The sequence below is a fragment of the Amphiprion ocellaris genome, chromosome 2, assembly GCF_022539595.1.
Source record: "Amphiprion ocellaris isolate individual 3 ecotype Okinawa chromosome 2, ASM2253959v1, whole genome shotgun sequence".
NCBI classification, from domain to species: Eukaryota; Metazoa; Chordata; class Actinopteri; family Pomacentridae; genus Amphiprion; species Amphiprion ocellaris.
In genome coordinates, this window is record NC_072767.1 from 40149001 (window position 1) to 40166599 (window position 17599).

A 17599-nucleotide genomic window follows, 5' to 3' on the forward strand; every position below is an offset into this window, starting at 1 on the left:
CATATAATTAATATTTATTGTTCAAATATATGTAATGATGATCAACATAAGTGAATCACTCACCTAATAGCAATTCCTACGACACACTTTGTATTTATTCATTACGCACTAAGAGATTATTGACTAATTTCATTGCAAATTTGCAATGCCAATAAAGATATTCTATTCTAAGTGTTCACCCCCTTAAAAGTGATTCAAGTAATTCAAAACAGGTGCAGCCAACTGGTGCTAGAAGTCAGACAGTTATTGAAATGGAGATCATCTGAGTGCAGTGAATGTGTCTCAAGTACTGTGGTATGAAGGCTCCTGTATCTGGAAGGTCCAGTCAATGGTGAATAAGTACTCCTGGATAGAACTCCAAGCAACTCTGTAAAAAAAAAGTTATTGAAAATCTTAAGTCAGTGGATGATACAAGAACTTTTTCAAGTCTGTGAAAATCCCTTGAAGTACAGTCAAATCCATCATTAAGAAATGGAAGGAATATTGCTCATGTGTAAATCTGCCTTGAGAAGGTTGTCCTCAAAAACTGAGTTACTGTGCAAACAAGAGACGAGCGGAGGCCACCAAGACACCCATGACTCGTCTGAAGGAGCCACCTGCAGTGATTGTCTCAAAAAGTTGTGCAACAAAATATTAAGTTAAGGGTACCATCATTTTTGTCCAGGCCTGTTTCATGAGTTTATTTTTTTAAATAATTTTGTTAAACCATGATTCAAAAGCAATGTCTGATTTTCATTCATTAATTTTCATAGAATTTTTATTTATTATTACTCTTGTCAGATTCAAATTATTTCTGTGACCATTGTGGGTTTTTCTTTCATTAACCGTGGGGTACCAACAGTTTTGTCCACATGTATATATATATATATATATATATATATATAGATAGATAGATAGATAGATAGATAGATAGATAGATAGATAGATAGATAGATAGATATAGATAGTTATGAACAAAATAAATATCTACATCAACATGAAGTAGTGCAATAATGTATATGTACAAGGCGTAAGTGAACGGGATATTGAAAAGAGGTTGCATGTAGATGCACATTATCACAAACACATCACTCCAAACATGAAGCACGGTGGTGGCAGCATCGTGATGTTTTTGACAGCCAACTATAAAGACAGAAGTAAAATGAATGCAGCAAAGTATATATAAATCCTGGAGGACAACCTGACGCTGTCTGCAACAGAACAGCAACATGGGAGAAGATTTGTTTTCCAGCAAGAAAATGACTTAAATCATACAGTCAAAGCTAAACAAAAACGGTTTAAAGACAACAGGGTGAATGTTCAGGGGTGGACAAGTGAGAGCCCAGACCCTAATTCAACTGAGAATCTTTGGCTGGACTTAAAAAGGGCTCTTTACTCACAAACTCAGTGGCAGCCTGACTGAGCTTGAACCGTTTTGCTAAGAAGAATTGGTAATATTGCAGATTTGCTAACTGAGATCTGTCCACACAGGGCTAACATTGCAGCCGTGGCCAGAGATGAATCTACTAAATACTGACTTCCATATACAGTCGCTTATTTCATATTTCGCTTATTGATTGAATCTACCCCTGAAATGTCACTGACCAAACCAGGTCTGTAAGGCAAAGTTCATTCACTGACGCTCCAATGTCCAAGCTTCAGTGAATGCATCTACAATATTGATGTGCAAGTGAAAGCAGCATTAGATAACTGTGTAAACAGTAGCAGCCAGTTAGTTGTGCATCCTCTCCGTAAACATCTCAGAGTTCTAGAGACACAGTTCATGCCTTCAGCTGACGTGCACATGTAACCGGTTTGGTTTTCCTTCTCTGCGTTGTGTCACAGAAAATGAAGTTCAGGGCTGGGTCTGAGTCTGGATCACTTTTAATATCTGTTTCAATGAAATTAATCACACATGAGCTGGTGTGTTTTCAGCGGCAACTCTCTTCACTCTCTCTCTCTGGCCATACAGATTACAGCTCTCGCATAAAATATACTTGTACAAAAATATGAAAAAAAACAACCAATGTCTTACAAAAGAAGCAATTACAAAACATATCAATAAGAATAAATCAAAACAAATAAATATTAATGCAAATATAATCCTTAGAAAAATACCTTCAAATAAATGTGATATTTTAGCGACAGAATAAATAAAAAGCATCCAGAAAACTAATTACAGAACAAAACAAGTAACATAACAGCTATTCTCTTACCTGTTTGAACGAAATCAATCACACATGAGCTGGTGTGCTTTCAGCGGCAACTCTCTTCTCTCTGACAAAAAAACACATGCACACATTCAGAATGGCAAGGGAGGCTAACTGCTAGCGTTAGCCTAGCAGTTAGCTTTACACCCACCCTTGCAATAAAAACACATATTTCAGCAACAAAACTTCACGAAAATGACTTAAAATTATTTTCACACTAGACAAAATCACGCACAACGCTTAACACTACACTTAAGACACAAATAATAACTTATAAAAACTTCTGTCAGAGGAGCACGGTCAAACTGTAACTTACCTCTGGCCATGCAGATTACAGCTCTGGCCAGAGTATGCATGCTCGGTGCACATTGCCGCGGGAACACACACACACACACACACACACACACACACACACACACACACACACACACACACACACACACACACACACAAGCTCTTAAATCTGTTACACACACACAGACCTTAAGGCGTTATCAGAAGCTCAGGTTTAGTTTCTTGCTTCCAGCTGTTTGTAGGAATATTTCCTCTGAGTTTATTAAATCCTTGCAGCATCAGACAGCAGCAGGATGCAAATCTAGAAAGTTACACACATTTACTGCAGGAACTTCAGAAATTACATGTAAATATAAATTATTCCCCCAAAAACACACTGTGTACTTGACTTCAGACAGGTGAGCTGTCACAGAGTCAAGTTCATCAGCTACATTTAAATCATTAGTTACCGCCAAAGCTGCTGGATATTATTTTCCTGGAAAAGTCTGACCTGTAAAATCCGAATATTTTTCTCTCATATCAGATTTTTTATTTGGGAGATGTTTCTATTGCACATCAAGATATTTGCACCAGTGACATTATTGTGCATTATTTTGTAAATAAATACCCAAAAATGGCAACAGGTAACCTGCTAACAATGAAAACACGTTTAATCGTACCAAAATTGGTTTTAAATCACCTTCACACATGAACAGAATATTTTCAGTATTGAAATAATAAATAAACTGTATATTTTGCCTGTGGGTGAACTTTTCCCCTCAAACACGCAGTATTTTGTCTCCTGAGCTATTTTGAACTTTGGTCACTATAATCAACCAAATCTAAACCACACTCATATTAGTCTATGCATATATCAGATAATTAGTAACATAAACTGTGGAAACTCCGTTCTCCCCTCCAGCAGGCGCTACAGAGGCCTGTGCACAAAAACCAACAGCCTCTTCCCACTGCCTTTACCCTACTAAACAGCTGAGCCATTCTCAGCTGAAATACAGCTGAATTTTCATTTAATTTCTGCACAATACTGCACCTGTACAATATTCTTTGCTTTTTGCACTATTCTCACTTGTGCTATTGTCAATTTCCACTGCTGTGTGTATATATATTGTTTTCTAAATGTGTAAATATCTGTATTTACACTACCGTTCAAAAGTTTGGGGTCACTTAGAAATGTCCTTATTTTTGAAAGAAAGGCAGTTTGTTTCCAATGCAGATAGCATTAAATGAATGATAAATCCAGTGTAGACATTGTTAATGTGGTAAATGACTATTGTAACTGGAAACGGATGATTTTTAATGGAATATCTCCATAGAGGTACAGAGGAACATTTCCAGCAACCATCACTCCTGTGTTCTAATGCTACATTGTGTTAGCTAATGGTGTTGAAAGACTCATTGATGATTAGAAAACCCTTGTGCAGTTATGTTCAGTGTTGGGTAAGTTACTTTGAAAAAGTAATTGGTTACAAACTACTAGTTACTTTTCTAAAAATTAATTGGGTACATTACTTAGCTACTGTCTCAAGAAAGTAACTAAGTTACACTACTTTTTGATTACTTCGCATCCCAAAAAATAAACAGAAGAGAGTCAGAGATGTATGTTTGTTTTATTGAAGTCATTTTAAAAAAAGTAATTAAAACTAGTTCAAACAATGTGTTATTAACATGAATCAGCCAGGACAATAGTATAGTCTTCAAGACTACTGGCTGGTAGTGCAAAACTCCAAATAATATAATAAAGCGGTGACTCTACTGTAGAAATAGGCAACATCTCTTCCACAACGTATGCCGCAACAAGTGTATTTATTTCTGTCTTTGGGGTTACCTGACAGCGTAATTCGAGACGAGGTTGCTTGTATCGTGTCGGTGTGTCGGAGGCGGCAGCCTCTGTGTTGCTCTTTAGCGACAAGCTTAACAGTTGAGTGTTGACGCTGCAAATGTTTCAAATGGTTGGAGGATGAGTTGGCTGCCATTGACAAATGTTTGCTGCCCAGGCAAAGCTTGCACTCCACGACCACGTTTTTGTCTTTTTGGGTGACATAGTTAAAATAGTGTGTGTATCTCCACCAGATAAATGAATTCGTCTCCTCTGCCATTTTTGTTTGTTTGTCTGTCTGTATGGAAGCAAATCAGACTCATCAGATTCTGGATTTTAAAAGCTGCTGAATTTATTACTTTGAATTTTTTTGCATCAAAATTACATATGTGAATTTTTTATGCCTGAATTTACCTCATCAAAATTCTAAAAACCAGTTAAAAATTCAATGTTTTCAAAATTCGCTATCAAAAAATTCAATGTTCAAAATATGCCATCAAAAAATTCAATGTTAAATTAAAGCTGCAAGCAGCGTTGGACGGGTCCTCGCATCCTTGCTGGTCGGCGAATCCACGCACGTCCACCAGGCGGCGCTGCGACCGACAGTGCATGTCGGCCTATGGATGCGACGAGGGCCGGACTCTGATCACACGTGTAAAATTTCAGGCAGATTGGAGCATGTTCAGGCTACTTATACAGCTTTTCCTGTCCATCCACCAGGTGGCGCTGTGATCGAGAGTGTATATTGGCCTATGGATGTGATCAGGGTCAGACTCTGATCACACATGTAAAATTTCAGGCAGATCGGACCATGTCCAGGCTAGTTATAGAGCATTTCCTTCCATCCACCAGGTGGCGCTACGACCGAGAGTTAATGTCGGCCTATGGATGTGATCAGGACTGGACTCTGATCACACATGTAAAGTTTGAGGCAGATTGGAGCATGTTTAGGGCAGTTACACAGCAGTTGATGTTTCATGGCGAAGCATCAAAATTCACGAGGCCGCCATGGCCACGCCCTCAGACTTCAGGTGAGCATTTTGATAACTTTTGATCACCCATGCCTGGAGTACATCCTGGCCAAATTTCAGCTCTCTCAGTGTTACCCTATTTGAGTTTATAGCTTTTGAAAATGTCTAAAAATGACCCCAAATCGTCAAAACATATGACATATAATTCAAAATGGCCGACTTCCTGCTTGACTTTGGCCATGGGTGTCAATTACATTTTTGTGCATCTTGACGAGTTACATATGCCTAGCAAGTTTCATAATTCTAGGTGACACGTACTGGCCGTAGTAACTGTTTGAAATTTTCCAGGTGGCGCTATGGAGCCATTTTGCAACAGTCATGTGCAATTCATCTAAAATATCAAATATCTCAGCAGTCCTGATGAGTGTGGCAATTTTGGCGAGCATATGACCATTTTTAACCTGTCAAAAAGTACTTTGTTTATTCTGGCAACGATGCGTTGCCACGGCAACAGCGTTCTATGAATCGTCAAAATCTTCACACTGTGGCATCGTCTTTGCTTGACCACTCAGCTGACCAATTTTCAAGATGATATGACAAAGTGTCCGGCAATGGTAGGTGCAAATGTAATGACAATTTCTTCCTGTTGCCAATAGGTGGCGCTATGAGTATTTCTAAATTTATGAATGTGGATGTGTTCAGAACCTGACTGGTGTCCACCATATCAAGTTTGGTCCAGATTGGATCATTTCCAGCTGAGATATTAATGATTCAATTTTCATGGGGAGAAATCGAAATTCGCCGCGCCGCCACAGACACGCCCCTTGACGACGAGTCACCATTTTCTCTGGGGATCATCATCAATGTGTTCAGGCTTATGTCAGCACATTTGAAGTGATTCTGGTCAACGTGCTAAGAATAGTACATCAAAATGTGAAAAATGTCAATTTCCTGCTACCACAAGGTGGCGCTATGACTGTCAATGTATATAACCACATGGATATTGTCAGGCCTGGACATTGATCACACATGTCAAATTTCAGGCAGATTGGACCATGTACAGCTGAGTTAGACACCACTTCCTGTTTCATGGCGAAGGATCCATTTTTTTGGGAGTCACCATGGCCACGCCCTTTGAAATGAAATGAACATTTTGATAATTTTTCATCAGGTCGCGTGTTTGCATATATTGGCCAAATTTGAGGTCTCTCGGACTTATCCCCGATGAGTTATTAATTTTGAAAAATTTACAGCTAATTCAAACTGGCCGACTTCCTGTTGGTGTTAGGGCGTTGTCATGATAGACTTTTTTGGGTTTCCTGATGTGCTGAATATGCAAACAAAATTTTGTAGCTGTACATGAAACATCGTGCAAGTTGGCCTAATGACCAAATTTTCAATTTTCCAGGGGGCGCTATGGAGCCATTTTGCCACACACATGCGCAACTCCCATAAAATATCAAATTTTTCGCCAGTCCTGATGAGCATGCCAAGTTTCACGCGTTTTGGGGTATGATAAGGCCGCCAAAAATGGCAATTTCCCGGCGGGCAAAGAAAGAATAATAATAATAATAATAATAATAATAATAATAATAATAATAATAATAATAATAATAATAATAATAATAATAATAATAACAATAATAATAATAATAATAATAATAATAATAATAATAATAAATAATTCCTTGCATTCCAATAGGGTCTTCGCACCGTCGGTGCTCGGACCCTAAAAATTCGCTGTCAAAAAATTTGCTGTTCACATCCGGGGGACTCCGGCGTAAACAATCAATCCTGGCCAAAATCGAACCAACGCCCAGCCAATCACGTGGCGCTCCTCCGGTCATGTGACGCAGACGGTTCACCTCATAAGACCGGGGTCAACCACGGCTACCAGCATGAACGACAGCTCTTCAGTGAGTGTATTAATCCTTTTTGTCCTGTATGTGGTTTGTTTTTGTGAGAGTCAGTAAGCTGTAATGCATGCCGTTAGCTGCGCTAGCACAGCGTTAGCCGCGCTAATACAGCGCTAGCACAGCGTTAGCCGCGCTAATACGACGCTAGCACAGCGTTAGCCGCGCTAATACGACGCTAGCACAGCGTTAGCCGCGCTAATACAGCGTTAGCCGCGCTAATACAGCGCTAGCCGCGCTAGCACAGTAATAAGGTCATACAGACAGCACGTTCTGCAGCTGGGTAGTTGAGTAACAATTTTATAAACGCACAAATGGGTGGAAGTGTGATTTATGCGCCCGAAAATGCAGTTAAGTCACAGAGCAGTGTAAAGAAACTGGTCACCTAGCAAACTGAATTAGTCTAGGTAACACTTTGTTTATTATGTGTGTTTTCTGCTCAAGTTAATGTTCTGGTTTGATTCATTTTAAATTACTCCTGATCTTGAAAGGTTTTAAACTGTGCAGTCAAAGTAGTTACAACTGTGAGCGAATAGCTTGAAATGAACTGCCCTAGACTGCTCTGTTCATAGCCGACCATTCTTTCACAGCTGTATCAAGAGTTATTGTGCAATGATAGATAAATGCAGCCCATTTTTTCAACTGTTTCCTGTTTAGTATGTGTAACCTCCTCTTAATTTGTTCTAAAAGAAATGTCTAATGAGGCAGTCTAGTCTTTCACTCAGGTTAAGTCATTTATCCCATTGGTGGTTTGCATTATATAACTTTGTTTTTCTCTGTTCTAGGAACTATTGTTAAGTCATCTTTATGTGAGACTTTCTTCTCGTTTGGAGCATATTCTCGGACGCATCCGTCTGTATCTGGACTTCTTAGAGTTCACTTGCACACAAGAACTTGTCTTTTTAAATGATTTATCTAACCAAGTAGAAGTTTGCCCAGCTATTTTAAATGCACTGACACAGCTACACCATCTTACCAGCTCAGAAATAGAAAACAGGAATCAGTAGATTGCAACTGAGAGAGGAGCAGCTGGGCGACAAAGAATGGTCACATCCCTAGAGCACCTTTACAACTTACTGGAACTTAATATGTCTGTCCCATGTATAGATAATGGTATCTGTGAAATATTAGCTGAGTATGTCAAATACTTTTAGATTTTTTTAAGTGGACCGTAGACCTAGTTTCAGTATTTTTTTTTCTCACATTGAAATTTGAGGCTATATATAATATATATATAATATCTCAAGAATAATTCAAGATAAAAGCCTGAAATTTTCATTTATTTGTCTTGCCAACATAAGCATATCCGACTGCGATTAAATACAGCGGTGGAAAAAAGTTTTTGGACATCTCATACATTTGTGAAATATTGCATTAAGAATCCCTCTGAGGTCTTCAAATGCCATTTCTATTAGTTCAGTCACAGCCATAATACGAAACAAATCCTAAAAAAGTCAATAAAAACTTGAAATTGATTGGTTCCTTAAAAATAAGAAATTTTGAGTATTGGGTCATTTTGGTAGAATTTAGTTTTGTTATTCATGTAAACAATAAACAAAAGCATCATTTGAAACACAAAAGACTTTCCAACAAATATTTCACGATAATATTTGAGATTGTGGAAAATTTTAAGGGTGCCTGAAAACTTTTTCCCACTACTGTATCTGTCAAAGGATGAAAATTTGCCATTGGAAAAATGCCACTATCTCCAGAACAATATATGTAGTCATGGTTCCATTATGCCAAATTCATGGTAATGACTGGATGCAGGGCTAATTTACAAAGAAATTATGCAAAACAGCATGTCAGGTTTCAAAGACTGGGCTTTTCATAGACCACTTCATTTCTTTCATATTTCAACTCACCCATAATCTGAGATTATTGATCTACTTGTTCAGTATTATAGATTCTTCATCATTGTTCTGAGATAGTGTCATTCAAACAACCTCATATTTCAATGTGCAAAAAAATGCCTGTTGAAGTAGGTTGACAGTGACAGTCAATTTAAAAATATTTTTTGCTCTGACAGTATTTGGCATACAGTATAAAGTGTGTGTGTGTGTGTGTGTGTGTGTGTGTGTGTGTATGTGTATATATATATATATATATATATATATATATGTATATATATGTATATATGTATATATATATATATATATGTATGTATTAGCGCGGCTAACGGCATGAATTACAGCTTACTGACTCACAAAAACAAACCACATACAGGACAAAAAGGATTAACACACTCACTGAAGAGCTGTCGTTCATGCTGGTAGCCGTGGTTGACCCCGGTGTTGTGAGGTGAACCGTCTGCGTCACATGATCGGAGGAGCGCCACGTGATTGGCTGGGCGTTGGTTCGATTTTGGCCAGGATTGATTGTTTATGCCTGAGTCCCCCGGATGTGAACAGCGAAGTTTTTGACAGCGAATTTTTTAACATTGAATTTTTTGATGGCGAATTTTGAACATTGAATTTTTTGATGGTTAATTTTGAACACATCCAATTTTTTGATGGCGAATTTTGAAGACATTGAATTTTTTTGATGGCGAATTTTGAAGACATTGAATTTTTAACTGGTTTTTAGAATTTTGATGAGCTAAATTCAGGCATAAAAACTTCACATACGTAATTTTGATGTAAAAAAATTCAAAGTAATAAATTCAGCAGCTTTTAAAATTCAGAATCAGAAATTCAGCAGCTTTTAAAATTCAGAATCTGATGAGTCTGATTTGCTTCCATAAAATTGTAATCCGTTACAGAAGCACGTTACTGAGTAACGCGTTACTCCCAACACTGGTTATGTTAGCACATGGATAAAAGTGGGAGTTTTCAAGGTAAACATGGGATTGTCTGGGTGACCCCAAACTTTTGATCAGTAGTGCATTTTTATTTTTTCTGGAGTTATTTTATTATTATCTTTTCCTTATTCCTAGAGTGACACAAAATTCCTTGTATGTTGTGGCCATTAAAGCTGTTTCTGATTCTGAAAAAGGAAACTGAATAAACTCTCATGTTGTTTAAGTGCAACAGCTACTGAGCAGAACTCCAGATATTCAGTTGTGCTTTTTGTCAGTGAAACCCATGAACTATTTCTGTTCACTGACCACCTGGAAGTTTGGTAAAATGCATCAGAACCTCACCTGGAGTTGCCAGCTGCAGGTTACAGAGAATAAAAACAGTAAAACTGTGCAGCCTGATGTCCGTGTTGTGTGTCTGTGTTGTGTGTCTGTGTTGTGTGTCTGGGAGGGACAGGCTGAGGAGCACTAATGATTTGTGACTTTGTGGGAAAACAAGGGAGGAGCGAACACGGCGAACCTGAGTGTCGGAGCTGCATTTAAAGGGAGACAAACCTCGTGTTTCCTGCAGTTCCTTCGCTTCACTTTCAGTCCTCCTCCAGCTCTGGTTTCTGCTCCACGACCCTGGAAGCTGGAAACGGACAGAAAGCTGCAGAAACCCGGCTGACAGGACCATGGTTCCCTTCATGTTGCTTCTCCTCCTGGTTTCACATGTGCTGCTCAGCTCGACGCGTAAGTACCAAACTTCTCCAGAAGGAAAGACGGACAGATTCACCTCCTTCCTGTACGGACAGGAAGATGGTTTGTTCTGTTCGGGTTAGAAATAAGTTCATTAGAGTCGTTTACAAGTTCCACCTCCAGCGGTTATTATCACCCAGCCTAGAATACTTAGAAATAATACGCTCTAAACCATGTGTAGCCACAGAAACTCTTCTTCTTCTAATAAGATGCTTTCCAGAAAAAGCCTGAAACATTTTCTACGAGATGGAAATATAGATAGAATTTTTGTATTTTATCCTGTAATCCCAGCTGGCAGGAAACGTTCCCACAACATTGGTTAACATCACCTGCTAGTTTTTTTTTTTGTTTGTTTTGTTTTTTTTTTATAAAAAGAAAATGTTTTCAAGAGATGTTAAAAGAACATTCAAGAAATGTTTTTATTATCTGTAATGTTCCTCTATAGTTAATATTATGTTTTAATCTTAACATTCAAAGGAACAGATTTTCTTCCACAATTTTTACAAAATCTGAATGTTCTCAAACCAACGTTCAAAAAATGTTCTCCAGATGTTCTTGAGGCCTCAGATTTTTAGAAAATGTGATATATTAACAGAGGTGGAGCGTTCTGTCTACAATGTTCTCAGGGTGTTTTATGGATGTTCTTGAGGAACCTGATACAGAACGTTCTCCTTCAAGCATTCTTTTGAACCAACATTCAAAAATGTTCTTCCAATGTTGTCGAGACCTGAGAGGATTTTTATGAAATGTTTCTTTAATGTTTTATATTCACAAGGTAGAACTTTCTGTCTACAGTGGATGTTTTGGGGGGTTCTTAACGGAACATGCTGTAGAACGTTCCCCCGTAAAGCATTCTCACAATGTTTTATGATAACAAGAAGAACACTTTTTGAATCACAAAAAAAATAGGCCTCAAATAATTTTATAAATGTTCCTGTGACGTCATATATCCTCACAGGTGGAACGTTCGGTCTGAAATGGATGTCTTGGCAATGATTTGAGGGAACATGTTATAGAATGTTCTCCTGTAAAGCATCCTCACAATGTTCCATGATAACAACGGAAGGATATTTTCAAATCAACATTTAAAAAAATGTTTTCCAGATAATTTTTAGTCCTCAGATATCCTGCCTTTAAGAAGCTCATTGTGGGAACTAACAGAAAATGTCCTGTTGAAATATGAACTTTGCAGAACTTTCCCAGAACGTTTTTGGAACAAAAAACAAAAATCGATAGGGATAGCAGTAAAGCTTGATTAGAGATTGATTGATTAGTCATCTCAATCATTAATTTTTATCCACAACTATTTGCTCAAAATTCTCTATTTCCAGCTTCTTAAATGTGAATATTTTCAGGTTTATTTTATTCTTTATGACAGTAAACAGAACATCTTTAGTTTGTGGACAAGACGCTGATCGACACTTTTCATCGTCTTCTGGCATTTTATTGATCAAACAAGTAACCAATTAATCAACAGCAGGTTATGACACAGCAATGAAAATACTCAGCTGTAGCTCTAACTTTCTGGATAAGGGAAATGTGCTTGTGTTCAATCAAGAAATTGCAAGAAAATCCAGCAGTGTCCAAAATCTGTGATGCACAAATAGCACGAATATCATGTAAAACATTATATTATCCACCATATTGCTGTTTATTTCAGAAAACCTTGTTCAATATTACAGAAATCCTGGGGAGTCATTCGATTACATTAGACTGCAGCAAGATTACAGGCTTAAAATATCATTGAATCATACCCTAATTGTATCATTTTCCATTAAAATAAATCCATGTGCAATCATTAGGTGTGACTTTGTACCTAATAGTGGATTAGACGGAGAACAAGGCCTATTACAATGAAACTGATGAGATAAATTGAAACCGTCAGCGCTGTTGCATGAAGCTAATGTGAATCCAGCAGCAGGCGGAGATGAATTATCATACGGCTGAGAAATGATCTGCAGATAACCTCTTCATGTGTGCTGAAAAAACACATTATACTCATAATTAGCATTATGTTTAATGTGACTCCCACTTACTGAGACCCAGAGGTGAATCCTCACTCGTCTCATTACTCAAATCTGCACTGTAAAATAAAATCCTGCAAGAAAATGGTGGAAATCTGGCAGCAGTTTTGACAGAAAGCAATTCTGTTACAAAATGGGAGAACAATGTACAAATATAATGTTCAAAGCTGTAAAAAAAAAAGTCCAAATTTACTGCAAATATCCCAAAAATATTTATTTATTTATTTGTTTTTTTAAATTGCAGTAATATATATAAAATACGGGCTGCACAGTGGCATAGTGGTTAGCACTTTCGCCTTGCAGCAAGAAGGGCCCTGGTTCGCGTCCCGGCTTTCCCAGGATCTTTCTGCATGGAGTTTGCATGTTCTCCCTGTGCATGCGTGGGTTTTCTCCGGGTACTCCGGCTTCCTCCCACAGTCCAAAAATATGCTGAGGTTAATTGATTATTCTAAATTGCCCGTAGGTGTGAATGTGAGAGTGATTGTTTGTCTCTGTATGTAGCCCTGTGACAGACTGGTGACCTGTCTAGGGTGTCCCCTGCCTTCACCTGAGTCAGCTGGGATAGACTCCAGCCCCCCCGTGACCCTAGTGAGGATTAAGCGGTGTATAGATAATGGATGGATGGATATATAAAATACATACAAAAATGGTGTATTTTTTGACCATGCATTGAAAAAGAACTTATTACTATTTGTGAAAATATAGATTTTTTTATGTGGACATTATTTACAGTTTTGACCTTTTGTTTTTCTCCAGTCAAGATATAAAACATTTTTCTGTGATTATTCTGAATTTTTATCTGTAATAACAGCAACTATCTTTAAAATAATGATATTTTTGTGAATTTAAATACAGTTTAATTGGCATGGTTAAATATTGTACAAGAATGAATTACCATTTGTAAAAATAAAAGTACAAACATAAAATTTTCTGTGATTTTTACAAGTTTGTATCTGTAACAAAATGTGGAAAATCTGTAAAATAACAATTTTTAAAAAATCACAATTTTTCAATCCTTAATGTACATATTTTTTTCTTTTAAATAGCAGAAAAATGTAATTAAAATAATTCTATATTTTCTGATTTTAAATACTGTTTTAAAAAATAGTGCAATTTTACAGTCAAATGTTTCTTCAGAAATTGCTATTTGAATAAATGCAGATTTTCAGCCTTGTTTACAGTTTTAATCATTTTTTTGTTGGTTAGCATGTAAATTATTAGTCTTTTTTATTGTGATTTTACTAGTCAGAAGTCATCTTTAATTTAACAAAACAGGGAAAATCTGTCATATTACAGTGAAAAAAATAAAAAAAATACAGTTAAACACATTAAAATATTCATTTTTATTTTTATTTTTTACAGTGTATGTACATTTCTTATTTAGAATACATGTTGTTAAATCTGCAGAGGCTTGAACAACATAGTGACACATTTGTTGGACAATTTATCCGCCGCCCACATGCAGCAAATTTAATTCATTTCTACACTTTAGCTGGCGTATCTGTGTGTAGAAGGAGGCCAGCAGTAACAAACACACAGCAGAGGGTTTTTCAGGGGCATCAATCATCACAGCCAACTTTATTCCTCAGAGGGGTCGCGGGATCGAAAAGCATTCAAGGGTTTTACCAACAAACTGGGTTGACCTTTCTGAACGATTCTACCGAAGCTCCATAAATCTGCTTCATTACTGGGTCATAAATATGTGCTGAGCTGCTGCTGCTGCACTGTTGTGGTGCAATGATGCTGCTGCTGTAAATGCTGCATCTGATGCTGCATCTGATGTTGCATCTGATGCTGCATCTGACGCTGCTGCTAATGCTGCTGCTCTGTATCACACACAGACAAGGTTCCTAATTTTGGGCCACAGATTCTGACTTTTAATAATTTCTTATTGGAAAAGTTGCGATTTCACCTCAGGCTCTTCTGTGACATGAAGAGATGTGAAGAGCTAATTTTGTCACTGCAATATAAAGTCCTACACCTCTATGGAAACAGTACAACCATCCCTAGAAGAAGACAGAACTCAAAAATTTAATTTGTGCAGAGAAAATGAACTTCAAAAGTCATAAATAATAAGAAAGAAAGAAATTCTTTGATTATTTTTACCAAAAAATAAATAAATAAAATGGAATCAACGTGTACGGGGGTTAGATATACTAGAAAAAGTGGTGACTCTATATACTATAGATATTTTTCTACTTATATTTTGAATTTGTTGGTCTGTGTAATCTGCAGTACAGCTGAGAAATCCCAGAATTTTTCACACAAGACTGTCTGTCATACCTGAGTCATTAATGGCTTCATGTTTGTGCAAAGGAATGCAACATTTTAGTTTCTATTACAGCATCTGGTCCGAGCAAATGCTTAGTTCTTTGGCTAATTTTTAAATAACGCAAGTAGAATTAAGTGATTTTTGAAGAAACATCATGATTTTAAGCTTAAATTTGGTTCCAATCCAACAGCATGTCACAGACAGTTTAAAAATCTGCAGATTATTTCCAATAAATTCCAGGGTTTGCTCAACTTATCATGCCTTTTAAACCTCCTGGTGGGGTTTGGGGGTTTAGAGGGTAAACTGATTTAATTCTAGCTTGATTTAAATGGTTGTTTTGTGTGTTTACCTCCCAGATGTAGCCATGATCTCCCCCCAGGATCCAGTCCTGCGTATCGGCTCCAGCCTGACGGCCTCCTGCTCGCTGAGCCCTGATCTCGGCCTCCACGCCTCCACCTTGTTCTGGACGCTGAACGGTCTTCGTCTGTCCAGCAGCAGCTACAGCGTGGTTTCCTCCAGCGTCCTGAGCGTCACCCTGCACCGCCTGAACGGATCCCAGCAGCAGTCTGGAGACAACCTGGTGTGTCACGGAGCAGATGGACACGTCCTGGCAGGTTCCTGCCTCTATGTGGGCAGTGAGTGGAGGCTTTTTGAGTCACAGTGGGATGTCTCACTTTATTCTGGTTTATGAGGTGACAAGACAGGCCGACTGTCAGGACTTTGAAGAGGTGATAGTGTGCATAATATGGTAAATAATGAATGTGTTGTCAAATAAGTGACACTACAGATGCAGTGATAAAGCATTGTGCTGACAGAATGAGCTAACTGGTGTTTAAAAGCAGTAATAGTGACTTTTTGTTTTCGTAATAATAATAATTTTATGCATATAAAGAGCTTACACAGTGCTTACAGATAGATCAACACATAGGGCAGAGGTGAACAAATGGAGTTAAACTTTTTCAAAATGAATCGATACAACAACGCGGGATAAAATACTTAAAGAACCAAAAATGGCATATCCAAGTAATGCATAAAATTAAGTGGAATAAATGAAAATAAAGGGTAAAACAATACACACAAAGCTATAAGTAATAATGGTATAGGTAAATATGTAAATAAAAGAAAGGTAAAATATTACAATCATGTAAAATCAATAAAAATGTAAAATAAATTAGACAATTGAAATAGAAATAAAATATACTTTCGAAATATGCAAAAATAATGTATTTTCAACTTAATTTAATTTTTTTTAATATCCAATATTTACACCAACCACTTCTATACATGCTACACCCATAATTAATATAAATAGATTGAGTTTAAAAATTAACCAATTTTAAGAACAGAAAACATAGAAAATGTAATAAATGAAACTGCAGCTGTTAGTTTTATTTTGGTAAGGCAGTTTATTTGTATAGCACATTTCACACACAAAGGCCATTCAGAGTGCATTAAAATGTTTAAAAAGAAACAAAAACAGAAAAAAATCTAACTAAAAGAACAGAAAAAATAAACGATTAAAAGAACAAAGTATAAAATTAATAAAAATATAGACAGGTTTCAACCAGAATTAGACATTGAATTTAAAAGAATAATACATTTAAGTGACACATTAATTTAAAGCTGAGGGACAAAATCAGTCTTAAACTTAGTTTCAAACATGCTTACATCAAATCTAACTTTGACTTGGTGGATTGGAACTGATTCCAGCAGTATATTAACTCAAAGCTGTTTGACCGTTTCTGCTCTGGACTCTGGGTTCCACTAACTGACCAGCTGCTGCAGATCTGACAGACCTGACATTCTTCAGATAACATATTTCTAAAATACATTAAGCCCTGCACATTCACAGACTTATAGAGATTAAGTAGAGCCTGAAATTGATTTTTTTGTGGCTAGAAGTCATTGCAGGGATCTAAGAATTGGACTGATGTATTCTCTCTTTTTGTCTTTTTGGTGTTTTTCAGTTTTCCAGCAGCAGCATTTTGAATAAGTTGCGAATGTCTAATGGTCTTATTAGGGAGGCCAGTAAGGAGTGCATTACAGTAGTTCACTCTACAAGAAATGAATGCATGAATGAGGTTTTCTAAGGCTTTCTTTGACAAAAACTTTCTCATTTTAGCTGTTTTTAAGAAGCCAGAATGTTGACTTTAGTTACAGCTTCAATGTGGCTGCTGAACTTTAGACCCTCATCAGTGGTTATACCAAGATTTTACACTATTTCTTCCTCCTTTATTGCCAAAACAAGACATTTCAGCTTTATCTTTATTTATTATGTCAGTTTTGTCGCATGTAGTTGTTCATATTCTCAGTGCACAGACATAGCAAGTGACACAATAAGCAACTCCATAGCAGATACCGACTGTCTGAAAATGTAAAATAAGCTGGTTTTGTTCATTTCCTGAGTTAATATCTCAGTTCTTTCAATGAACCAAAATCATTTTAAAGAGGGAGTGCAAAAGCTGATGATCTCCTGTATACATTTCACCCTCCTAACACAACATCTGAGCTCCTTTTGGACAAAATTCTGTTGTTTAAATATTTAAGGAGCCTTGATGACAAGTGTGTGACGCATCCTGATCCTC

General features: G+C 37.1%; 1 protein-coding gene and 1 long non-coding RNA gene across 2 annotated transcripts in view; one reads left to right on the forward strand and one right to left on the reverse strand.

Moving 5' to 3' along the window:
- Positions 1-10673, reverse strand: LOC129347502 (uncharacterized). The gene is made up of 3 exons (XR_008599633.1): positions 10536-10673; positions 2196-2256; positions 1-367 (listed from the first exon to the last, which is right to left on the reverse strand). It is a non-coding gene; the product is annotated as an uncharacterized LOC129347502 (long non-coding RNA).
- Positions 10577-17599, forward strand: part of crlf1b (cytokine receptor-like factor 1b) — an 18046-nt gene continuing 11023 nt past the window's right edge. The window contains exons 1-2 of the mRNA XM_055004969.1: positions 10577-10712; positions 15371-15649. Of these exons, the coding sequence (XP_054860944.1) occupies positions 10655-10712; positions 15371-15649 (337 nt within the window). The 5' untranslated portion in view covers positions 10577-10654. The remainder of the gene's footprint in view (positions 10713-15370; positions 15650-17599) is intronic.